The sequence below is a fragment of the Cololabis saira genome, chromosome 3 (assembly GCF_033807715.1).
Source record: "Cololabis saira isolate AMF1-May2022 chromosome 3, fColSai1.1, whole genome shotgun sequence".
NCBI lineage: Eukaryota > Metazoa > Chordata > Actinopteri > Beloniformes > Belonidae > Cololabis > Cololabis saira.
The window spans coordinates 38,880,301-38,907,184 of record NC_084589.1 but is presented as its reverse complement, the minus strand read 5'-3'; the positions used below and the strand labels follow the sequence as shown (position 1 = coordinate 38,907,184).

At 40.9% G+C, this 26,884-nt stretch overlaps 2 protein-coding genes across 3 annotated transcripts in view; both read right to left on the bottom strand.

Moving 5' to 3' along the window:
- LOC133439323 (inactive phospholipase C-like protein 2) overlaps positions 1–5,199 on the bottom strand; it is a 65,652-nt gene extending 60,453 nt beyond the window's left edge. For both annotated transcript variants that reach the window (XM_061717471.1, XM_061717473.1), the window contains exons 1-2: positions 4,846–5,199; positions 4,049–4,503 (exon numbers count right to left, since the gene is read on the bottom strand). In XM_061717471.1, coding sequence (XP_061573455.1) covers positions 4,049–4,276 — 228 coding nt within the window. In that variant the 5' untranslated portion in view covers positions 4,277–4,503; positions 4,846–5,199. The remainder of the gene's footprint in view (positions 1–4,048; positions 4,504–4,845) is intronic.
- An 8,581-nt stretch (positions 5,200–13,780) lies between these two features.
- LOC133441154 (cysteine-rich venom protein latisemin) lies at positions 13,781–26,098 on the bottom strand. The gene is made up of 8 exons (XM_061718551.1): positions 25,974–26,098; positions 25,624–25,712; positions 22,087–22,187; positions 17,408–17,498; positions 17,003–17,145; positions 14,531–14,619; positions 14,332–14,414; positions 13,781–14,250 (listed from the first exon to the last, which is right to left on the bottom strand). The coding sequence occupies exons 1-8, from the start codon at positions 26,063–26,065 to the stop codon at positions 14,114–14,116; spliced, it is 825 nt and encodes a 274-aa protein (XP_061574535.1). The 5' UTR covers positions 26,066–26,098; the 3' UTR covers positions 13,781–14,113.
- Between the last annotated feature and the right edge of the window lie 786 nt (positions 26,099–26,884).

The window sequence follows — 26,884 nt, the reverse complement described above, 5'->3', positions numbered from 1 at the left end:
ATTTTAAAACTGACCTGTTGAAAATCCTTATTCGTCATTGACCCGTTAACCACCAAACTGTAGAAGGTGGGGTCGGGGGGACATTGGGTGCATTATCCCTAAAATAGTGATGACTGTAACTTCAAACAGACAATGATGAAAATACATCCATTTTAAATACAAACAAACTCCCAACATATCACACTAAATGTCTATGCTCACATTAGATGGTTGTTCTGGTGGTTTAAAAAAATAAATATTTTGCACATCTGCAAAGGAAGCAGCTTTTATGTATCAAAAAGAAACGAGAAATCCAACATCAGTTCCACCTCAGAACTGGATCCAGATTTCATGAATCACCAGAGTAAGACTTTAAACCTATCAATGGATCCATCAACAATTCCTGCCCCCCAGTTACTGTTGCTAACTCGAACAAGCGATCAGATTACCTACAGCTTTTCAATAGCAATTGTCTGTGTGAAAATCTTTTTGTTTTAAACAAATTCTTGACATAAAACAGCGACTGTTAAACGAGAAGTATTTAAATTAAACTTAAATATGCCATGGAGGATTTATGAACACTCTTATGGCTTTATGTTTTTGATTTAAAAAAAATATTTTTCTCTGAATCCATGTTGTGTTCAACACTTCGATCAACTGTGTTGTTCTTAAAGTGCTGCATGGATGAAGATGAGCTGGGTTGAGTTGAGATGTGGGCATTAATATGATTAAACTGGAGGCGGGGGTTTACAGATCACGCTGCAAACAGGAGAAGCATCATCTTACTGCCGTCCAAATAACAACATCCTGCATCAACACTGCTCATACAACAACGGGTCAGATTCAATTAATTTCCTTTTTATTTCACTTAGAATAAATGTAGACATCCTTGTTGATCGTTTGGATGTTGAGTTGGGAGTTTTACCCGAAGCAGACCTTTATCTCTGTTATGTTCAGATATAGAAATAGAATAAAATAACCACCATTGTCTCCTCTTGGACTACCAGGAACCGGTATTACGAGCACCACGGGCAAAGTTTGACCATAAACACCGAAAAACAGCCAAGAGTTCAGAACATTCTAATGAGTTGCAGTGGAACTGAAACTCAACAGCCATTGGCCCGTCTGCATTCAGGGGGTGGGTCTTAGCGAGGGGTCACATCTATTATAAATGCCACTGAGTGCTGATAATGCCTGCCCCACATCAACAAGACCCAGAAGACTTTTATTTAGTCATGCAGCGATGCAGTGACAGCCTCAGAGTTGTAGCTGCACTGTAGTCGTGGATGAAGCAGAGACGCTGCTGTCACCTGCAGAGACCACGGCCCTGTTGACAATCATCTGTTTGGAATTTGAGACAGTTAAAGCAGTTGTGTCAAAGCTAAAAACCTATCGCTTCCCATCACTGAAACTCACAAAGTCTGGCAGTGAAAATGCAATTGATAAGGAACGTTTCTGGTCAGCAGATCTGATAATGCCATCCGTATCGATAATAACTTATCAATTCCTATCCCTATCTAGAGGTCACATGACCCATGAAAGAGGCACTTTTGCTTTTCTGTATGAACTGGCTCTTTGGATATCATGTAGAAGGAGCATTTTATTGATTTATTGATTTAACTCATCAAAGTTGTGCTAATCATCCTTAAGTTTTTTTGATCCAACGTTTCTCTATGAAAGAACTTTCTCCCAGAGATCCCTCAGACAAAGCCAGGTCCATGTAACAGTCCGCTACGGCATCTACATCCTTTTGAAGTAAAAACAATGGCTGCTGGGGCGGTTGTGGGCATATTAATTAAACTGGCAGAATAAAGAAAGTCTAGTCATGATTTTTCTCGTAAAGCCTGAACACAAGAGGAGAAAACATGACTTTCCTGCACGACATGAGATAATGGAAACGCAGTCATTTTACAGCTGGGTTTTGTCAACATTTCAAGATATCACACCAAAACTGTTCAGTGAGCGTCAACAGTTGACACCAACAAAGTATCAAACATGAAAATCCAGCCTGCCTGTCTGGAGAATGCGGCTGATCTTTGGCAGGATGGTCCACGACTCTTTGAGGTTTCCACGGCGCAAAATCATAACAGAGCCGTTATTGTTACATTAATGAGGAATGATAGCCTTGTCGACATAATGTTTACATGACAGCTGTAATAGCTGCAGAAAGACCACACAGATGAGCTGGCAGGCAACGATGATCAAACGACATTTAAAGTCTGTGGTCTGAACTTGGCTTCAAACCGTCAAACATCTGTGTTTGTTTAAGCTTCTATATTAACACAAAGACCATTGTGCTCTCATGGACATCCGTTTTTCCACACTGGGAATCACACCCTGGTCCTCAGACATGCACATCCCATGCAGGTCTGAGGCGTTCAGCACCAAGGAAGCGATCGGGTCTTTAAAACACATTCAATACCGTTTATTCCCAGCAGCAACAAAGCAGGGTGCCATCTGCAACTTCTACTGAGTACATACATAAACATCACTGCTCTATTATCATTACTACAACTCCCTCTTCCTCCATTAATATTTTCGCTATTTTTTATATCTTCATTGACTTTTTAAGTATTAGGGCTATGTGCAAGGCAAGACGCACTTTACATTCCTAAAATGGGTACTCCCAGTACCATAAAACTGTCATTGCTGGTATTTAATTAATGTAATATGTACTGAGTATTGTGCATTTAAAATAGCACTTTATATTTACTGTGCAATCGGGCAATCTGCAATATAATTACGCACCTAACACTTTAAAGGGATTGTGACATGAAAAACAAATTTTTCTTGATTTTTTGTGTTTTGTTGGGTGTCTTGACATCAATTACACCCAAAAAACAACGAACTTTTAACATTCAGTGTATTGTGTGCTTTCTGGGATTTTCCGCATAACTGTGCAAAAACGGCGCATGTGGTTTGGTGGCGGATCGTTACGTAACGATCCGCTAAATCACCGCCCCCTCCACCCAGCTCCCTGTCTCCTCTCCTCTCCAGCGCACCATAAAGGCTGATTTATGGTTCCGCGTTACACCGACGCAGAGCCTACGGCGTAGGGTTACGCGGCGACGCGCGCCATACGCTGAACCCTACGGCGTAGGCTCTGCGTCTATTTAACGCGGGACCATAAATGAGGCTTAACACGGAGCTGTTTAGAGACTCTTTTGTTCTAATCACCGGAGGAAAACTGCTAAGAAGACCCGCGGCCACTGACTGGACTTAAGACAAGGGGACAGTGCTGCTTGCATGCCTTTATTTTTATGATTGTTTGCTGTGGTTCGCCCTCCTGCTTTTCCGTGCATGCTTCCGACGCCGCTGTGAGCGTATGGCTGGAGGAGGAGGTTTGGAGGAGGAGCGGAGCAATGATTGACAGGAAAGGGGGGAAAGGAAGCATTTTTCACGGCGCAAAAAAACACTGTAATAAAAAGCCAGGAAAAGAGTATTAGATTGAAGTTTTTCTTGTTACACTCTTTTAGACACATTTGAGGGATGTTGGCCAAGACTTTTAATAGTGTTAAAAGCATGTTAAAAATGATGTCACAATACCTTTAACACTTCAGCACTCTGCACTTTAATCAGCCCTTTGATACCTAATTTTAGCATTTAATATTACTGAAGTTCGTATGTTCCCCTGACCCTTGGCCTGTATGTTTCATGATCCACTATACTTTTCATTGTTTTTGCTTTTCTTTTCCTTTTCTGTCCTATTGTGTTTTTAAGGACACGCTTTCTCTCTTGTAATTGCTCCTCCTGCCTACTGGCCATGGAAGCTAACTGTTCTACTTGTCGTTACTGTTGTTTTATTGATTTTATTATTTTATGTTGTTGACATTAACCTGCCGAAGGGACTAAAGATGAAAATTAGCCGTTGGCTATAATCTTGCATATTTACATGTATATGTTCATTAATATGTATTGTCCCTGTTATAAATAAAATAAACTCTCAAACTCTCAAGCACCCATGGGTGCTTCTGTTCTGGTGACACCTATTTCCTGGCACCTGCTTTCTTTTCTGCTTCACCTGGACATGAGTGCGTCATGAAAAACAAGACAAACGTGGACGGGTTACCTTGATGATGCTGCTCCTGCGCGGTATTTCGGGCTTGCCGTCCATCCTGGTGGGGGTGCCGACGCTGTCCGCCCCCCCACCCCCGGCCTGGCCGCCGGGCGTCACCATGGCAACGGGGATCCCGCAGTCTCCGTTCAGCACCGACGGCTCCCGGTGCGCCTTCCCGGCCGCCTCGTCGCCTTGCACGGCTGTGTCTGCGGGCTTGCCGGCCCCCCCCGACTCCGCCATAGGCACTTCTCCCACTCACACACTCACACTCACACACACACACACACTCACACTCACACACTCACACACACCCAAGCCTCCGGGGTGGCAGAAGCTTCTTCTTTAGGTTTCCTCCAATTTCCTGCCCGGTCTATTTCTTCGTTGTGAGAAATTCTGCCATATCATCTCGTGGTGCTTGGATGTGCCCGGCTCCTGGAGGACGGGGAGCTTCCTCCGCGCATGTTGCTCTGTCTGCGAGGAGATACCAGCAGTCATTAGCGTGTAATAATTAGACAACCTGACATCACTGCTGTGCTGAGAGAGAGAGAGACGCACATCTGCACATCTGCACTGGAAGCGGATGTCAACTTGCATGTACCGTGCATGCAAATCCGTGCATGTGGACCGTGCATGTGGACGGTGCATGCAGACCGTGCATGCACATGTAATATAACAAACCATGCACATGCACATGCACTTGCACACACCTATATCCCCGTCTATTCCCATTAAACTAGAACTACTGGTATAAAAACCACAGCCGTACCTGCCTCAGTTTAATTATTGTAGTATTATGGATGATCCTGTACTTGCCTGGCTGTGTGCTGCCCTGTCCTGTCCCCCCAGAGCTCCTCTCCTCTCCCGAGCTGCTGCTGCAGAGTCTGCAGCCTCCGCTGTCAGCTGGGCTAGTTAGCCTGTTAGCAGCCCCCGCGCTAACTCACTCAACTTCAGAGGGGGTTTCTTTTTCTTTGTAGTTTTCTTTGTTTTCATAGACGAGTGAAAGTCCGGCCAGCGGTGACAAACTCTTCCCCCGAGGCAGACAAAGGCATTCCCCCCTGTCTCTGTTTTTTTCTCCGGGGTGGACCGTGATTTGCTGCGGGAGCCACTTCTTGACGAGCCGTCACTTACAGCTCGTTTCCAAGGAGCCGCCGGCGGCGCGCACTGCTCTCGTGAACGCGCAGGAGGCAAAACAAGCCCAGCTGTCAATCAAAGCAGATCGTGCCCTTCATGCCAAAGCCACGCCCCCTGGCCACGCCCCCTGATTCAAACCTGCCAAACGTGAGGTATTACTAACAAACAGAGGCGTCAAAAGTATTCATTACTCAGGTAGAAGTATAGATACTAGAGTTTAAAAATACTCCTGTAGAAGTTGAAGTATCAACTCAAGTTTTTTTACTCAAGTAAAAGTATAAAAGTACTGGTTTCAAAACTACTTAAAGTATAAAAGTAAAAGTAATGTAAGGGGGGAAAAAGCGATTAAGGACAAAAGCCATTGAAAATGAATGCATTTTAGTATAATGCAAATATATTAAAGAACCATATATGTGTACTATTGACAGAGGTGTCAAAAGTTTTCACATTCATTACTCAGGTAGAAGTATTGATACTGGAGTTTAAAAATACTCCTGTAGAAGTTGAAGTATCAACTCAAGTTTTTTACTCAAGTAAAAGTATAAAAGTACTGGTTTCAAAACTACTTAAAGTATAAAAGTAAAAGTAATGTAAGGGGAAAAAGGACATTAAGGACAAAAGCCATTGAAAATGAATGCATCTTAGTATAATGCAAATATATTAAACAACGACTGGGTCAAATACAGTATTACAAAGTAATCTATGCCGATTTGTGCGGTGAATCAAACCAATTTGAAAATTCTACGTCACAATGCCTGCATTCAGGGCTTATCCATAATTTACTAGCCTCAGCATATGAGCCACTTGCTTAACCCACTGCGCCACCGAGCGGCCCGGTGTCACTTTTAAACAATTCTGGAGGTAGAAGATGCGGCGCTTCCTCTTCTACATCGCTTACGTCAAACTCATCGTCAGTTGCAGTTCGCCCTCTTCCAGTTTAGTGTGAAAATAACATGTGAAATGATAAACCGGTAATAATGTGTTAATCACAGAGGTGTCAAAAGTATTCACATTCATTACTCATGAAGTAGAAGTATAGATACTAGAGTTTAAAAATACTCCTGTAGAAGTTGAAGTATCAACTCAAGTTTTTTACTCAAGTAAAAGTATAAAAGTACTGGTTTCAAAACTATTTAAAGTATAAAAGTAAAAGTAATGTAAGGGGAAAAAAAGTGATTAAGGACAAAAGTCATTGAAAATGAATGCATCTTAGTATAATGCAAATATATTAAAGAAGCATATATGTGTACTATTGAGCATTAACATGTGTTTCAGAGAGCAGGAGATATGATGACTAGTTGCCTATAAGTATTGTAATGGTGCAAAAAGTCAAACTTCAGAGGCATGTTATCATTTATCCTAACCTTTATTGGAATGTACATCCAAGTTTAGTTGCAGGAATCTGAGGGAACGGATGTAAGAACAAAACTGGACAAGAACATCTGTGCCACAACCACAACCAAATTCACTCTATCCGGATGGAGCAATTTAACTGGATAGTTTTTCTTAAAAGGCCGAAATGAAATTGAGTAACAAGGCTGTTTTTAAAATGTAAGGAGTAAAAAGTACAGATAATTGCGTGAAAATGTAAGGAGTAAAAGTAAAAAGTCGTCTGAAAAATAATTACTCCAGTGAAGTATAGATAACCAAAATTTCTACTTAAGTAAGGTAACGAAGTATTTGTACTTTGTTACTTGACACCTCTGCAAACGTGAGATATTACTAACAAAACTAGACACAAAGTGTAATCAAAACGGCGCAAAACGTAATAAGTAAAAACAGGAAAACACATGTACACGCAGGGACTTTTCAGGAAGTCTTTGATGCGTGTACTCACTGTATAAGAAGAACTGGACAACCCTCCCATCCACCACTTCCTTGACGTCACGCCTAGGTTTTCTGAGGAGGACTTTTGAAGTCAAACACCAACGGTGCGTCCGAAATGCAATACTAAACAGTATATACTAAAAAGTATACTTAAGTCGGCACACTTTTGAGTAAATATCAGTAGTGTGCATTAATTCGGATGTACTATCAAGAGCGCACACGTGACTTCCTGCCGTAGCGAGGGGGGTGGGGAGTTGTTACCATGGTAACGTGTCACAGCAGCGGTAGCAGCGCACCGCTCCGCTATTTCCCCTTTATCCTGGCCCAAACAAGATTACATTATATAATATAATTATATACGATTATATTAATATTAATATTATATAATAATATTATTATACTTAATATTATACTTATGACATATACGTATCACTTAGCAACCAAACACCGCTGCATTGCATTGTGGGAAGTTTCTGCTCGGCTAGTGTGCATCAATCCACACTAATAAATTTCTCCAGAATGAGTATGGATAGAGCATACTATTGAGTACGTTCTAATGTTTCGGACGCACTAAAAAATCTCACATACTCATTTTGCATACTCATTAGGGTGGAAGTATGCAATTTTGGACGCAGCCCAATTCTAACCATACCTGCAAGTTGTGGATTTAAGAATAAGGGACATTTTCCAGCCCAACCGAGGTCCATTATTACATTTTAAGACAGGTTTACGAGAAATTCGAAATATCTACCTGTCAACTACTTACAAACTGTAAAAATAAAATGACATGCCCACCTCGGCCAATCCATGCCAGAGGACCCGAGGAGCTGCTGGTGAATATTTGTAAAAACAAACATATTTATAGGCTGGTTCGAAATACAATGTTTAGTTAGATTTCACATCAATTATGTTTTTTTTTTCCCCTCAATTGGCCTGGGAAGCTGGCTGGAAACCGAGCTTGTGTCACTCTTATGGCGCTTTTCCACTAGTACTTACTCAGCCCGACTCGGCTCGTCAAGCCTCTACCCGTTTTGTCCCCGTGTGTTTTTCCACAGCCAGGGGAGAAGCGGGCAGGTTGGGGTGAAGCTGCTGTGACGTACTCGATTGCGCAACCGCTTTGTTCATGTCGGTGCTGATCAGAAATCAGCTGGAGCCGCGAGCGGCTGAGAGTAAAACAGCCCGTCTACATCCCTTTTTTAATTCTCTCGTCAGTCACCAGGTTTATGAACATCTGCACCTCAGAGTTGGATCACCAAACAGACGTTTTGCACTTTATAATAAAATGGTCGCGAGCCGCGCGGCAGGTCGCTCTCGCGCTGACTCCCGCTTCCTGATTCAAACGTCTGACGGCCCCGCCCCCCGACCAATCAGTGGCGCGGAGGGTGGTGACGTCAGAAATAGTCCCTGCTCAGCCCGGATAGAACCTCGCTAGAATGGTTACAGAAATAGTATCGGCTTGGAGCGGCTCTACCCGTCTCAGCCCTAGTGCAAAAGCGCAAAACGGGGCCGTGGCGGGTAGAACCGAGGTGAAGCGGGACTAGTGCAAAAGGGGCATTAGCTTAGCAGACTCCCGCCTGGTCCTAAAATTATCCACTAGGCAATGACTGTGCCGGCTGCCAATCAAATGTCCACGCCCCTATTCAAACATACATTACAGGAATTGCACTTCTTCCTACTTCCTCGTTGCCATCAAGTCAGAAGTTAAACTGTTCCCGCTTGTGAGGAAAGGCATCAATACAAACAAAGTATTTCCCCTTGCTGTTTGTTTATTATTCAAAACATCGTCCAATGAAACGAAACTTTCTCCTTCACAGTTAACGAGCCGATTACATCATAACAACTCCTCACTCAACTCATGATCAACCCACACTCAGGTGCACAACAGAACTGTTTCCACAACGCACAACATCATATTTATTTATTATTCTCTACAGTTGACACTTTCATTGATGCGCTGCACTATTATGTCATTATATGTCAATAACCATGTTTTTCTGTCTGTCGTTGATACGAACCTGCTCTATCTATCTATCTATCTATCTATCTATCTATCTATCTATCTATCTATCTATCTATCTATCTATCTATCTATCTATCTATCTATCTATCTATCTATCTATCTATCTATCTATCTATCTATCTATCTATCTATCTATCTATCTATCTATCTATCTATCTATCTATCTATCTATTTGTCTGGTAGAAGTTCCAGTTCACAGGTTTTAACTGAAATGTCCCCTGAAGTTAGAACTCAAGCAGAATTCAGATGTGTTGAAGCAGGGAAACGTTTCATACATGCAGGACCGGAACTGGACATCCCAGTGTTAGTTCTTCATCTTGTGACTACAGTTAAAGAAGATAAATAGATAAACCTCTTCCTACACGGCCCTGGGTGTGTAGCCTACCGTTGCTCCAGCCAATCCCCAGCAGGGTGGGAGGGGCTAGTGCTGGCGCAATCCAGAAATTGCTTAATCTGCCTTTAACTGACTTGCTGTAAAATAAGAGGATAAAATATTCCCAAATTAGTACATATCCAATTCATAACTACTTAATTCATAACTAGAATGTAATAGTTCAAGTCTCGTGGCAGAGGTTTATAGCTGTGTGCAGGAGGGATCTCTGGTGCTGCAGCAGATCTGAGGAAACCTCCGACTGAAGACACGTTGCTGCTGAATCACCGTGCGGTGAAGAGGATGCTCGGGGTCGGCCATGAATGATCTCCTTCATTTCATGAAGGATCCTCTTTTGCATAATCATCTCCAGAGGCTCCAGAACAGTCCACAGCAGAGTCAGCCTCCTTCATCAGTTTGATCGGTTTCTTTAAGTCCCTGGCTCTGCTGCCCCCCCCCCCCCCCCCCCCAACAGACGACTGCAGATGTGATTGAACTCTCCTAAAACAGACTTAGAGAAGACATACAACATCTTGCTGCAAGCAGTGAAGGACCTACGCTTCCCCAAGGAAGTCTGCTCTGTCCTGTCTTATATTATCTCTCTTCAACAGCAGAGAATCTGCACTACTGCGGATGTCTCACCAGTGCCCCCGTCAATCTCCTGTTCCCTCTTTGCCTCACTCGTGAACAAGACGCCGACGCATTTAAACCCCCCACTCCCAGTCCAGAGAGGTCAGTTCCTCACCTTTTTGCAACTGAGACCCTTGGTTCTCAGATTTAGAGGTGCCGATTCTCAATCCCACTGCAAATCACTCCAGGGAAAGCCGAGGATCTGCACTCGATGATGCCAACAGAACCACAATATCCGCCAAAAACACTTGTGAAATCCCAACCCCATCGAAATGAACCGTGGCTTTGCCTGGAAAGTTTGACCATAAAAGTTGTAGAAAATCAATAAAGGAAATATATATATCTGCACGCCGCAGAAATAATTGTGGATGTCAGGAATATGAGACGAGGCCTCTTCTCAGTCAGTCTTAGTAAGACCAACTAACCTCAAGCGCTACGGAAGAGATAAAACATTGACCACAAAACAGAAGATGCCCTTCAGCCACTTTTACGGAGAAGAAATGCTTTATTGAAAGTCTATGTTCAACAGGATTTCATCTTTTCATCACAGTGCTCCCATTTAGTCTGAAAGAAAACAACAGGAAGGCCTGTTATCAGCATTTTCTGCTTTCTCTTCCAAAGTGTGACCCTTGAACATTTTATCTATGAAACAATTCTGAGGATGACAGTTTTTATTCATGAATCTGGGTGACTTTATTCCTCTCAAAAAGGCTCACGAGACGCTTGTTTCTTGGAGTCACATTACGTACTAAATCTTCTCCTTTATGTGCAGCCAGAGCAGAAAATTATCTAATCGTAAGGATGGAAAAAACAGAGCTTCAAGTGGACAACGGCCTCTTGTGCTGTTGTGTCAGGCCGCTTGTGAAAAGCAGTTCACGCCCAGTGTGACAAAATGAAGTCATGAACTGCAGATGAGCCAGAGATTTGAAATATCAGTCACACATGGTGCAACGGAAACCTCACATGAGATTCATGCAGATAAAGCTCCATCCTCCCGCATCAAAGCTATGGAGATCGACCGGTTCAGCATAATAACAATAACACATTTAATTCCAGCGGTTCAGATGAAGCCAGATAAGCAGATCTCTGAGGGAGAAGCAGGAGATGAGTTGTACAACAGCGACATCTGCTGGTCACGGAGGGTGTTTATGTTTCTGTCCATTGTTGACTTCTCAGTCATTTAGGCTGGAACATTAAACAATTTCATAAAATCCTAACAATGGGTAAAGGTTTGAAGGGTTTTTCTATAAGATTCTACACTGGTGGTTGCTCTCAGGGAAGGATCACCTATTGTTTTTATGACTAGACTGTTAAGACTGATTAGCTGAGTTCTCTTCTTTAGGTGAAGTTTTCTTTACTTTTCTGGGTTGACACCTCAATTAGGAAGCAATCAACAGAGATATAAGGCTGAAGGTGTGACATGTTTGGATGTCTGGCTCCACAGATGAGGTTCATGTACAAAACACCTCCTTGTTCAGTGTAAATACGACTGGATCGATGAGCACCGTGTGCATGTCTCTCCTACAGTACTGGAGTTGAGTGGAGATGAGGGGGGATGGCATCCCCCCCTGAAACAAAATCATCCCCCCTGTAAAACTGCCATCCCCCCTTTCCATCCCTTATGTCATTTCATCAATGAATGTGGTTTTACTGCTATTTCAACATTTAGAGTCATCACCAGAAAAATAATACCAGAAACTTATGTGACAATTTTCACCTGTTTCAAGTAAATCACTTGAAATAAGTAGAAAAATCTGCCAGTGGGACAAGATTTATCTTCTTATTACAAGCAAAAAGATTTTGTTCCACTGGCAGATTTTTCCAATTATTTTAAGTGAAAATCTACTTGAAACAGGTGAAAATTGTTATTTTTTTCCAGTGATGAGTCTTGTTTTAAGTGTAATGTGATTTCTTTACTAAAATGAGACATTTTAACTAGAAATAAGACAAATATTCTTGTTAAGATTTTGAGTTTTTGCAGTGATCCATTTTACTTATCCTGTGAAGGACAGAGTCATATTGATAAGTTCAGAAAACTGTTTTTTATTGTTGTGTTTTGATGTATTTGATGTAAGCCCAGTGGATATTTAAAGCTTACAGAAGGCTGCATTTAACTGCTGCTATGTCATTCCTGCAGTATTTCTGCAGGTGTTTTGGTCACTGCTATTATTTGTAATATATCATATTATTTGTAATCAGCATAAATGATCATCTGTCCTCATATGATAAAATCCACCATCCTCCCTGATTTTTTTTTACAACTCGAGTACTGCTCTCTAACCTCTGTGGTTTGAGAAAAGTGTACCTTCGGCCAGAAAATATTGTGCTTGATATAATAAAGCTTGTATTAACATTTGATTCTGTTCACTGGTTTTCTTATGGTGCACCAGACAAAAACAAACACGGCGATCTTTCAAGATAAAGTTGCGTCTGGTTTTTCTAGTTGTACAAACTTTGTGGCCCTAGAGGAGAAAGTTGTTCAAGATGTAGTTTTGTTTTTTTATTCATCAAAACAGCAAAGATCACCCATCTGCCAGCGTGAAGTGAAGATGAGGATATATGCCATTAATCTGGAGTATATCTTAACGCTTAAAAGAACCCCACATGTTCCTGGAGATGCCCCACGTGCCGTGTGAGTGAGAAACAACAAAGGTGCTTTGCTTGATTGTATCTGCTATGTTGGACCACAACACGCTGTATGTCCCTCCTCGCTACAGTCATGTGACATCATGAGACTGGTCATAAACACAAGTCCTAAGATCGTTTTGACTGTCAGGAGACATTATTTTGTTGATCCTTTGTTCTATGAAGTATTAGTGCAGTTTAAAGGAGGAATTAAATATCTGCCTCCATCTGTCAGTGATGAAGGCGGAGCTTCGCCATTATCAGGCTGCAGACTGTCAATACTTCTATTTTTGGCTTAATCCACTAAAACATTTTAAATGAAATAATTTTTGATTGATTCATAAAAGTTAAAAACAAGTCTCTGAGTTCAAAGAGACTCCACTATGATATGAAGCCTGAACGTCTGGCTTATCAGTCACTGAAATGAGAAGCTGTAAATTAGAACATTTTGATGTGATTAACGATGTTTTTTTTTAATTTTACATGAAAAACTATAATAGATGATTATTAAGGCTACTTTTTTGTTCTTTTATGGCCTTCCTCATTTTCTTTTTGAGATTATTAAAGTACATTCATTTATTTATTATTAAAGTACATTTAGTTCTTTTTTGTAGCCCAGTCAAGAGTTGCTGCTACCTTGGAACCGGTTTTTCTGGCCCGGAGCCAGTTCTTTGTCAGTGGAAACAGAAAACCCGGTTCCAGACTCAACACTGGCCCAGAACCAGAACCAGAACCAGCCCTGGAACCGGTTTGGTGGAAAAGCCGTAATAGAGGTAAGACCAAAGACCAACCATCAAACAAGAGAGGGACATTTTTCTTAAATAGATTAATTTTGAACATGTCGCTATTGTTCAATATTTAACCACTGAATTCAAGACTATTGAATTCTGCAGGGGAAAAAAGTAAATGTTGGGTGTTTTTAAAAGGAAAGTATTTTATGGATTCATTATTATTTAAAAAACACAAGTTAAAAAGAAGGTTCTGCTTTTGAATTGAATCAAAGATTAAGACTAAAAATAATTGGTATTAGTTATCTTTGCAAGAGATAAGGTTAATTACTGGCAACAGTTTTTTAATAGTACTTAAAATGCGTAAATACTTAATTGGCTCATCAGCATCATATTCTAAGCATCAGGACCTTGAAAAGTAGTCACAAGAAACTGCATGTGTTTTTCTTGCATTATGGCTTCATTCATAAAACTACAATTTAATTTGAATCATGTCAATAATATTTCCCTACATCATTGCAGTTGAAAAAAGGTGTCATCAGGAAGTTGAATGAAGTCAATGATTCTGGACGTACGACTAAGATGAACACCGTCAATGACAATCAACAGAGGAGTATATAAGAAAGCCACCCAGAACACCCGCCAACATGGACCAACGCCAGAACTTTATTGATTGTGCTGGGAAGCTTCCATGACATCCTGCACAAATAGAGATGTGCACATGTTAACAGCACTCAGACGAAGTGCTAATAGACTGGAATGATCTCAGTGGTGCATTTACACGAGGCAGGGCACCAGGACGACACCAGGGAGTTTGTGCATCCAAAGATGGTTTTCAAGGTTTGGCAGTTGATGAAGCTGTTTATGTAAGGACAAGGGTTGGCTGGAAAAGAGAAGAGGAGAAAAGTATCGTGAGAAACGTCTTTATCTTCACCGTCACACATTTCTCCAATCTGGTACTTACTGCAGAGACCGTCCACGCAGTCGTCGGGACAGGAAGCACAGGGAGCTCCAACCTTGTAGGGTGGCCACCTCTTATAGTTCCCACTGTTGAAAGATACAAGAGTGTTTTTAGTGTGACAGGATTATAAAAAAACAAATTCTCTGCTACTGTTTACATGCAAATTGTGGTTTTATGAGTTTATGAGGGAGGTGTCACGCACGCTCGGTAATAATGGCAGGCGTAGAAGTAGATGTTGTTAGGGCACAGTGCTACTCCACAGCCGACTCTGTACGAGCTGTTCCACACCACCTGACAACAAAAACACACTTTTAGTGAGACTGCACGTCGTTTTTATCGATATGTTGCCTCATTCTCACTCTGTAGGTTATGCTGGAGTAAAATATTATAATTTGCATGTCCGTCACCTTAAAACCACTCTATGTAGCAATACCACTACTGACCACATGGGGGCATACAGAGCTGCTCAGTTGACAAATGAGATGTCTCGTAGTACCCCTCTCTTCCACTAGAGGAGTAAATCATCGTGTCTTACGCCAGGGACTGATAAATTACCGTCCTCTTGATATGATGACCCCGTGTGGTCGGAAGTATTTTTACAAAAAGTTATTTTACAAAAAACAGAGATTTGATTTATGCTGTTCGATTTATCTCGGCTTGCCTGACTTAATTGTGGGTGATTTGCATCATGTTGGAAGGAGTGCTTGTGTCAGAAGTGGAGAAAAGTTGAACTTTTCTGGTGTCAGCCAGACAAAAGGAAGAAAAGGCAGATTATTGCTGTGTGTAATCAGGCTGATTTATATCATGAGACCTTGTGGTGACAAATAAAGCCTGGAGAGAGCGTGGCAGAGGCGGGGAGTAAATCTGGTATGGACTGGAGCACATTGCTATGCAAACAATGATAAACCAACACCATAAAGTTGTCAGTCAGTCTTAGTTTTACTGGATCCCAGTGCTGCATTTGATACAGTTGACCACAATCGACAGACTGGAGAACTGGGCGGATCTTTCCGGGACTTTACTAAACTGGTTCAAAACATACTTAGAGAACAAGAAGTACTTTGTGTCAATAGGTAACTTAACATCTGAGCTGACAAGAATCACATGTGGAGTTCCCCAAGGTTCCATCCTAGGACTACTTCTGTCTTTGGAGCCCAAAAGAAACGATTACAGGTCACCACAGAGCTACAATCTATACACCTAAAAACTACCAACCAGGCCACAAATCTGGGTGTAGGGATGAACTCAGACCTTAATCTGGAAAAACATATTAATTAAGGCAATAACACACTCAGCCTGCTACCACCTTAAGAATATAACAAGGTTAAAATATCTGATGTCTCAGCAGGACCTGGAGACACTAGTCCAGTATTCATCTTAGTAGTAGGAATGGGCGATATTTTACCGTTCACGATATACCGTCAAAAAAATTCCTCACGATAAGAATTTGTCATGTCGCGGTAAAAACGATACATTCCCGTGGATGATGTTTTTGTGTAAAGCTGATTTTTGGAAGGAAGGAAGGAAGGAAGGAAGGAAGGAAGGAAGGAAGGAAGGAAGGAAGGAAGGAAGGAAGGAAGGAAGAAAACAAGGAAAGAAGGAAGGAAGGGAGAAAAGAGGAAGGGAAGAAGGAAGGAGAGAGCAGGAGGAAAGAAGGAAGGAAGGGGAAAAAGGAAGGAAGGAAGGAAGGAAAGGGGAGAAGGAAGGGAGAAAACAAGGAAAGGAGGAAGGAAGGGAGAAAAGAGGAAGGGAAGAAGGAAGGAAAGAGCAGGAGGAAAGGAGGAAGGAAGGGAAAAAAGAAGGAAGGAAGGAAGGAAGGAAGGAAGAAAACAAGGAAAGAAGGAAGGAAGGGAGAAAAGAGGAAGGGAAGAAGGAAGGAATGAGCAGGAGGAAAGAAGGAAGGAAGGGGAAAAAGGAAGGAAGGAAGGAAGGAAGGAAGGGGAAAAAAGAAGGAAGGACGGAAGGAAAGGGGAGAAGGAAGGGAGAAAACAAGGAAAGGAGGAAGGAAGGGAGAAAAGAGGAAGGGAAGAAGGAAGGAAAAAGCAGGAGGAAAGGAGGAAGGAAGGAAAGAAAGAAAGAAAGATAAAATCCCGTTGATGACAAACATGGCGGATCTGAGAGCGAGATAGATTCATAGTTAAAAAGGTGGAGTTGAATTGGTATTTTTTTTATCGTCATTTTTATCGTTATCGGGATAAATGCCAGAAATAATCGTGATACATTTTTTAGTCCATACCGCCCATCCCTACTTAGTAGCTTGATTATTGTAAAAGCATATTTACAGTCCACCTTAAATGTCAGTTAGACAACTGCTCCAGTCCTCACTAAGACCTAAAAGTGGACCACATAAGTCCAGATCTGAGGTCTTTACACTGGGTCGGTGTCTGTCAGAGGACAGGCATTACAGCTCTAGTCGTGGTCTATAAAGCTCTGAATGGTCCAGGACCAGAATGCATCAGTGACTTCCTGACCCAGTTTGAACCTTCCAGACCCCTCAGGTTATCTGGATCCTGTTTTTCATCAGTTCCCAGAGTCAGAACCAGACATGGAGAAGCTGCGTTCAGTCTCTATGCTCCACATAGCCTCTATGCATCAGATCAGCTGAAACAACCAGTTTATTTCAATCCAGGTTGGAGACACCCGTTTTCAGCTGATTAGAATAAGCTGTTGTTACCTGCGTGTAGTGGCCGATAGGCTGCCCGTTGGTGGATCCATTGGGGTAAAGGTATTGGGTCACCTCATCATGCCAGGCACGGACAACGGTCGTCCATGGATACGGCGAGGACGAATAGAACAGATTCTCACCTAATTCATATCCTGATTAATGGACGGAAACACATGGCAGCCCTGATTAATGAGTATCTACAAATTCTCATTTTTGCTTTTTATCGCTCACTTTATTATGATGCTGTTCAGATAAAATGAGGTTCATTAAAAGACCTGTTTATGACATCTCCCTTACTGATAATTTATCCCACAGGATGTAACTTCTTATTAAAAAAAAATGAAAGCCTCGAGGGTGACCCTGGAGGGAGGTCAGTTCACGGTACGAGAAGGAAAGGAATGAGGGTAAATGTACCATCGAGCAGGCGGGAGCTGGGGGGTCCGTGTTTCAGATCACATTTGTCAACCCAGGCCTGAGCGGTGACGGCTAACTCCTCATTGTAACTCTGCAAATAAGAAAAAAAAAAACAAGTTAAGGGGGTTAGTTTTAAGCTCACGTCCATAAATAAAGCCCCTTAGAAGGAGATTTTTGGAAAGAAGCATAAAAGTACAGAGGGTCTTCACGTCTTTTTCACGTTTTCACGTCGCTCCATCTGGTCTGTGGTTGAGGGTTGAGCTCGCTACGCTGACTACAGTAACGGATGGTTATTTAGCTGTAATAGATAACCGTACTCAGCTTTGACTAACACCATGATTATAGCTTGAAATATGCGGGAGAGCATTCAGACACTTCTGGTCCGGAGAATTCTGGACTGTTATGGTTTGATAGTTCCTGTTTTATTTTGAAGCCCGTGTCTTTGTGTTTGAGTTCTGGTTTGACCTTCCTGTTTCCCATCTTCCCTGATTGTCTGCACCTGTGTCTCGTTAACCCTTGTGTATATCTGATGACGCCTCGCTGCACTGAAGCGTGCTTGGAAATGTTAAACCAAATTACAGGTTTGTTTTATTTAGGATCACCATAAACCGCGATTGAGATGTGTACATGCGGTACTCTACTGCCCTTTTCAGCAACTTGTGCTTTTTATTATTTTACCTTCTTTTCTCATAATTTTATTTCATTTTATTTGTTATTTACTGTCTAATTATGTCTTACCGCTTTAATGTTGATGTAAAGCACTTTGAATTACCTTGTGTTGAATTGTGCTATACAAATAAACTTGCCTTGCCTTGCCTTGCAATTAGCATTAGCAACAGTATTAGCTATTCTTCCTGGGGTCCGACATACACACAACACACAAATTAACACTTAATACATAACAGACATACATTATACATGACAAACAAAGCAATAATAGACACAACTCCCTTAGTCACAAACAATACAGAGGAGAACTAAATCACCATCATTCTCAGACATAAATACATAGATTAAATAAAATAAAACACCTTCATGAACAATACCTGCCTGAAATTACCATATCTTAAAATCTTGACCACTTTTCACCTTTATTGTGATAGGGTTTACACTACCTGTAATTCTATTCAAACTTCATTCTATTTCTTTCCAAATGTCAAATCATAATTAATTACATTTTAAAAGATATTGTTTCAACTTAATCTTAAACCAATCTTTGCTACCTACAGGACTGTCTCAGAAAATTAGAATATTGTGATAAAGTTCTTTATTTTCTGTAATGCAATTAAAAAAAACAAAAATGTCATACATTCTGGATTTATTACAAATCAACTGAAATATTGCAAGCCTTTTATTATTATAAACCTCATTTGTACATTTCTGTCTATACATTTTACCTATCCTAAGTTCCTAAGTCACTTTTGTACAGACTCACCCGGCACTTTAAAACCTCATTTTGTACATATCTGGTCTACATTTTATTTTATTGTTTATACATTTTATTTTATCTCTTATATATTTGTTTTTATAATTGTATTGTGTTGCACCAATCACCATAACAAATTCCTCGTGTGAAAACTTGGCAATAAACCCTTTTCTGATTCTGATTCTGATTCTGATTCTTATTCTAATATTGCTGATTATGGCTTACAGTTTAAGATTAAGATTCCCAGAATATTCACATTTTTTGAGATAGGATATTTGAGTTTTCTTAAACTGTAAGCCATGATCAGCAATATTAAAATAATATAAGAGATTTGCAATATTTCAGTTGATTTGTAATGAATCCAGAATGTATGACATTTTTGCATTACAGAAAATAATGGACTTTATCACAATATTCTAATTTTCTGAGACAGTCCTGTACATGAGAAATATGAACTGGAAAAAAGTTCTCTTTATCAAACCTGTTCTCACCCTTGGTAGTATATGAACCTCCTTTCTGATGTAATTCCTGTACTGTAACCACTAGGGGGCGCGTCGCCGCGTACCCTACGCCGTAGCCTCTGCGTTGGTGTAACGCGGAACCATAAATCAGCCTTTAGCCAGTTGTCGCATCAGAAGTAGCGGGAAAGTCATGCTGAGTTTCTGCAGGCTGAAATGATTAAAAACTATCTCCGGGCTGCATGGATGAGGCCTCAAACCTCAGCTTGCTCTCAATCGGGACATTGCCATTGATGAGAGCAAAGGGATTGAAAGGTTTGCGGCGATGAAGAAATGTTAAATGTGCCCCCCCCCCCCCCCCCCCCCCCCCCCTCTGGATGGAAATATGTTTTGTGGTTTTTTGCTCACCGCTGGATGGAACCATCATTGGTAAGCTGTCATAATATGAATTATTTATTTCTGATATAACATTGTCATGACGCCTAATATATGGCCTTTCGCCTTTCGTATATTGTTTGTTGCTGTTTGACCGCCGTGTCACTCGGTCATTGTGTACATGTCGTCCACATTGTAAACTGTTGTCGTGTAGGTTGAACACGTGTCTGAATTGTGCTACTCGGCTGTATTGAATCCGACATTTCCGCCAGTAAAAGAAAAAAAATAAGATGAAAACTTAGCCTTAAAAATTAAAATATCCCCATGATAAATCATAATTATGAGATAAAAAGTGAAAATTATGAGCTAGAAAATCGAAATTATGAGATGGAAAGTCGAAACAATGAGATAGAAAGTCGAAATAATGAGATAGAAAGTCATATGAGCTAGAAAGTCGAAATAATGAGATAGAAAGTCAAAATAATGAGATAGAAAGTCGAAATAATGAGATAGAAAGTCGAAATAATGAGCTAGAAAGTCGAAATTAGGAGATAGAAAGTCGAAATTAGGAGATAGAAAGTCGAAATTAGGAGATAGAAAGTCGAAATTAGGAGATAGAAAGTCGAAATTAGGAGATAGAAAGTTGAAATTATGACTTTTTATGTCATAATTATGATTTACCGTGGGGATATTTTTATTTTTAAGACTAAGATTTCATCTTATTTTTTTCTTTTACTGGCGGAAATGGGCTTCCATAGACCTCACTGGATGTCATTTGATTTTTATCACCAGTTTGATACTTATATCTTAAAGTCTGCATTAGGCTTATAGGTTTGACATAATGACTGGCAAAATCCATGGTGCTGAATCCTCATTTGAAATGTTCTGACCGTGTCGCTGCTGCTGTGGTTGTGTGTCAGAGGGGCTGATCTGTGGCATTTTTTTAGCGATTATGTTTTAACGGGGATGTTTAGGCCACAAGGGCTCATCTAGAATGCTTTGCCCCCCCTAGGCTGGGACCCCCTGACTGTAACCATGGTGAGCAAAATGATAGTATAATCTGTCATACAGTTGTTTTGGAGATCGTGTCACCAGTATATTCCTCAGAAGATTACAAGTATAAGTAGAACTTTGTCTTATAGATAACCAGCCTAGATTATTATCAGGGCTGCACATAAGTGGGCCGCCAGAGCGCATGCGCCGTCAAAATCCTCAATGCGCTGTCAATCTAGTGCTGCGAAGCGCTTTTGCGTACCAACAGCTGGGGCTCATATTATTGGTTGTGGCCAGACCAGAATACTAATATTAAAAAATCTATTGCGAGAGCTTTTCCCCAGAACCGCCACTCAAAGTTAGTACTGGCCAATCACAGCGCGTCCTTACTCCCCCTCCCATACTCGTTGCAGCGGTGAGGAAGAGAGTTAAGGATAAGCTTTACTGAACAAACCCCGTCACGTCTCGTCAAAATGTCCAAGAAGCAAGCGCCATTAAGTAATTATTTTGGCGTTCCACCACCACCAACTACAAAGAGACGCCAAACTAAACCACTACCCGTGGATAGAAACAGAAAACGTGTCTTCGCCGAGAAGTGGCTGCATGATGTTGTTACGCGGCGACGCGCACCGTACGTTCGCGGTCCCGCGTATCCTACCCCGTAAGCTCTGCGTTGATGCAACGCGGAACCATAAATCAGCCAGCGTCCGTCACTGCGTGCAGCAGTTACCTGCAGCAGCAAGACGCTGCTCTGATTATGTCTCACAGTTTATGAAAACCCCAAATAAAAAATAAATTAGAGAATATTTTATGAAATCAATAAACAATTCCATCATCAAAATTATAACAAATAAAGGTTCAACATATCTTGCTTTGCATGTAATAAGAATAGGTAATATATTAGTTTCACCTTTTAAGTTGAATTATTGAAATAGATTAACTTTTACACCATATTCTAGTTGAATTATTGAAATAAATTAACTTTTACACCATATTCTAGTTGAATTATTGAAATAAGTTAACTTTTACACCATATTCTAGTTGGATTATTGAAATAAATTAACTTTTACACCATATTCTAGTTGAATTATTGAAATAAATTAACTTTGTAAAAGACTATATTGAGCCATTCATCTTTATAAGTGAATAAATATCGTTTTGCCTATAACTTATTCCTGCATCCCTCTTTTATCGATCCGGCGAGACGGGTCACCGCGTTTTTGGAGGCCCAAGTCACATATCCAGGGGCTCCTCTGAGCACCAGACCAAAATAATTATGTGCAGCCCTGATTATTATGCATGCTGGACACATTGGGTCTGATGCATTTATAGTTTTATGTGGGCCTGTGATGGACTATGAGTTTTCAGGGCTGTGGAGGGGATAAAGTGCAGTAAATGTCACCAGAAGTGTACGATGCAGGACTGACCATCAGCAACATGTCGGCAGCAGTTGGCTCAACTGCTCTCCTGTAGGCATTATGCACGTCAACGATCTCAGCCTGCACAGCTGCGGTTCCTGGGCAAATGTCTACACACAGACATACACACACATTAAAAAGCAATGTGTAAACACCAGATTAGCGACATAATAAAGAGTTATATTTACTCTGGTGGCTTAAGATATGACTCATGACGCATCCTGGTTTAATTGCTCCGAAATGGCTCAATGTTACAAAAGAACACACTAACAGGACTGAGTCAAATCCCATAATCTTATTGGAAACCATGCTGGAATGGCTGCAGCAGTTTTTTGAAAATAAAATACCCCTGTGAAGTGAAACAAACCGGATGAATTAGAAATGGGGCTTACCTTGCTGTGGACACACCATGGCGCGTAGCAATGTGCATGTAAAATAAAAAAGGAAATTCAGGTTTAACTTCTGCTGAGTGACTTGTAAAGAAAAAAGCAAAGAGCTGTTAAAGGGACTGAAGGCAATCAAGTATTTTATAAATATAGGACTTTGACATGAGTATAAAAATTCAAAATGAGCAAGTAAAACCCAAAACTAATACTTGTTTAACCTCCTCTTATCACTGCCTCACATGACTAAAGTCAACAAAGCTTAGTTTTCCAAAGCCACATTCCATGAAGCCGCAAATATTATGATATGATCACAGCATCACAAAGCAAACCCCTACAGACACAGGATATAATAATGATGAAAACAATCTGCAGTGGTCCGGTGAACTGGCCACCCCACCCCACCTTTGACACCATGTTGTTTCCAATGTCATATAGTTTTCTCTGCATAAAACCCACTAAAAAGAAAATCCTAGATAATAGCGACTGTAAACATTACATCTCAAATTGGCCCCTAAAATGTTGAATGTTTCAAATTTGATGTCTGCACCACCCCATAATGAGACATAGATGTGTGTGTGTGTATGTATATATATATATATATATGTATATATATATATATATATATATATATGTGTATATGTATATTTCATAATGATGCAAAAAAGTATTAATTTATAAACTGTTAAAAGCATATTTGAGGTTGTTTTTTAATTTCATTATATAATAAACAATCCAAAATCTAGATTTGAAAGTCCTTTTACATGTTGTACATGCAGTATATAATATACAATACCACATGAACTGAAAATGCTAATAAAAAAAAGAAAAATAAATACAAGGTTTGAATTGTGTTAAATGGTGAAAACTCTGCAAATTAGATTGTACATTACAAGGAATATAATGATGTGGAATCTAACAATACGATGTGGTGTTTTGACTCAGCTCCACTGTGTGGCGCTGCAGTGGGACCTCTTGTTTCAAATGATGTTTTGTTTTGTTGGTGACATTAGAATATTTGCTGCTTAGCTAAGCGTCTTCCATGGACCCTTCCAGCCGAAACCACAGCCAGACCCGGTGTTTTATTATTAAAGTGAACATCACAACATAGGTCTATCTCTCCATCCATCCTCTACTGCGTATCCGTTGTCAGATTGCAAGGGCAATAGTCTAAACTAGGAAGCCTGGCCATTCACCCAGCTCATGGGGGGATCCTGAAGTGTTCCCAAGCCGACTGGGAGACCCTTAGGGGGACCCTGGGGATGCTCCTCCCAGTACGATGGGCCTGGAAAACTTCACCAGGGAGGCATCTTAACCAGATGTTAACCTCATCTGGGTTCTGTTGATGCGGAGGAGCAGCAGCTCTACTCCGAGCCCCTCCCAGATGACTGAATTTACCACCGTATCTCTAAGGGAAGGCCCAGTATGGGCAGAAATATGTGCCACTAGAAACTGAATTTGAATCATTTATATTTGAATTTGAATTGCTCAACTTGAATAATTGCATTAAAAAACTGAATCTGAATCACATAATTTGAATTTGTATTGTTTAATTTGAATCATTGCATTAAAAAACTGAATCTGAATCACATAATTTGAATTTGCATTGTTTAATTTGAATCATTGCATTGAAAAACTGAATCTACATTCCGAAAAACTGAATCTACATTCAGCTCTCACAATTCAAATTCAGTTCTTGAAATTCAATTTCAAATTCTACTGTGCCAGACATCCGGGTCTTCTGGAGGAACAGCAATCGAGTGCAGATACAAAGAACTTGGGTATCAGTCACGTGACGTTATTTGTTGTCAGCGCCATCTGGAGGACCGACCGGGGACATTCCAGCCCCCCAGGTCTCGCACTCAGCAGCACGCCGGTTTCTCCCAGTGGCCAGCCGCGGTACTGCAACAAAAAATCCCTTTTTTCCCATAGACAGCAATAGTAAAAGAGAAGCCTCTAAAACTGTTCACAGGAACCTCCAGCTGTAATCACCGTTAATTACTAATCTTTGTATTCTATATTTTTAAGTCATGGACTTTATACATACCCATACCTGCCAACATTGGGCTGTGAAAAAGAGGGAGATTTTCTGGGGTATTGGTTGGAATGCTCCACTCACAACATCCCCGCCCTGATAAACAAGACGACTTTTAATTAGCTTTAAATCCATAGCTACAATGAAATGTGCTAAAATGTACCTCCCAAAATGACTCTACAGCCTTTTTGGAGCCAAATATGTTTAATATTAATAACAATAAAATACAATATACAATTGTACATACAATAATAACGAAAAACAATGCTGTCAATAATGTCATCTTCTAAACCACATACATACTGAATCACACACTGAGGTGGTGTGTGTGTGTGTGTGTGTGTGTGTGTGTGTGTGTGTGTGTGTGTGTGTGTGTGTGTGTGTGTGTGTGTGTGTGTGTGTGTGTGTGTGTGTGTGTGTGTGTGTGTGTGTGTGTGTGTGTGTGTGTGTGTGTGTGTGTTGGCAGGTATGGGTATGTCGGTCCTCCAGATGGCGCTGACAACAAAAAACGTCACGTGACTGATACCCGAGTTCTTTGTATCTGCACTCGATTGCTGTTCCTCCAGAAGACCCGGATGTCTGGCACAGTAGAATTGAAATTGAATTTCAAGAACTGAATTTGAATTGTGAGAGCTGAATGTAGATTCAGTTTTTCGGAATGTAGATTCAGTTTTTCAATGCAATGATTCAAATTAAAAAATGCAGATTCAAATTATGTGATTCAGATTCAGTTTTTTAATGCAATGATTCAAATTAAACAATACAAATTCAAATTATGTGATTCAGATTCAGTTTCTAGTGGCACATATTTCTGCCCATAGCCCAGACACTCTCACTTTCTACCCACAGCTCATGAGCAGACGGGAGGGTGCGAACCCAGACCAACTGGTAAATCCAGAACTTTGCCTTTGGGCTCAAGTCCAAACCGATGCAGCATTCGCACCTCTGCAGATGCAGAGACACCCTCTAAGTCAACTCCAAAAGATAATTAGGACAAAAATAATCTCACAACTCACGCTATTCTCACAGCTAAAGAACAATCTCCTGGAATAACCCAAACTATTTTTGCACAAATTTACCAAACTCCAGATTTTTTAAACCCCAGCAATTTTTTTTTTTTGCTTCTACTCACCAAAACGCAGGCGGCGTGTGCGTGATGCAGCGTCACGATGAAAACCAGGACTGCCAACATTTTCCCGACAGCGAGAAAGACAACTCTGTTTTCAAAAGATAACAACATGTTTGTGTTATGGTCTTTTATTCCCAAATAAACATCTGCAAAGATAAAGGGACCAGAGTAATCTGGATTCGTTTTTAGTGCAGTTTTCAAGAACAGACAACAAAATATTACATACATTTTTCTTTTACAGTGAAAATAACATGGAGTTCGCCTTCTTGATTGCAGCATATTCTCTTTAGTTAAGTTTATTTGCATCATCGAAGCGTTTACCCCGAAGGAATGCTCCGAGCTCACATACCTGTTCTCAGCTGCCCTGGAAGAGGATGTGAGTTGGACCTGTCGCCTCGCTCCTTTTATAGCTGCAGTGTTGTTGTCAAAAATGTAACCCATTCCCTTCCCTCTGACAAGGATGCAGCATGATCCATGACCGTACACAATGAATACGGCACAAAAACAGATCCATCACATCGCACTAAAGAGGCTTTGTGTTCTGCAGAGTGCCGCGAATAGGGAGTAAACAAGGAATTACTAAGCCAAAGGGTGTAGTGACTTGCTGATATATTAACCTGTGTTTACACTGCATAGAATGGAAAAAGGCTTTTGAGTTCAAGGTAAATAAAAGAAAAGGAGCATGTGTAAAATACATAATTAAAGCGAATGTCGTGTATGTAGACGGATACAGCTCTTGTGGGCTGAAGTCAGTCACACCCATGATGCAACAGATGATGAAGGGGATTCTGACGGGCAGCGGAGCAGGAACCAGTGGATGTTTCAAAGGATTTTCCCTGAGTTGGTTTAATAAAACACTTCTAATAGCAAAAAGAAAGATGAAAACGTGTTGGTCACTTTGGTGCAGGGCTGACCTGCTTGCATGCAACATCATGAGCTTCGGTAAAGAGGCGTCTTCGGGTTTATCGACGGCCCTGATGAGGCTCCACTGAAGCATGCAGGAGTGTGTGTGTGTGTGTGTGTGTGTGTGTGTGTGTGTGTGTGTGTGTGTGTGTGTGTGTGTGTGTGTGTGTGTGTGTGTGTGTGTGTGTGTGTGTGTGTGTGTGTGTGTGTGTGTGTGTGTGTGTGTGTGTGTGTGTGTGTGTGTATCGGAAGATCTGAATATTTTTTGGCGGGGTGTGTAGTTGCTTCCTTCGAGTCAGTTTGGACCCTGAGGTTTGATAAATGAATAAAACCCCATAGGCTGTGATGAAAATAGAG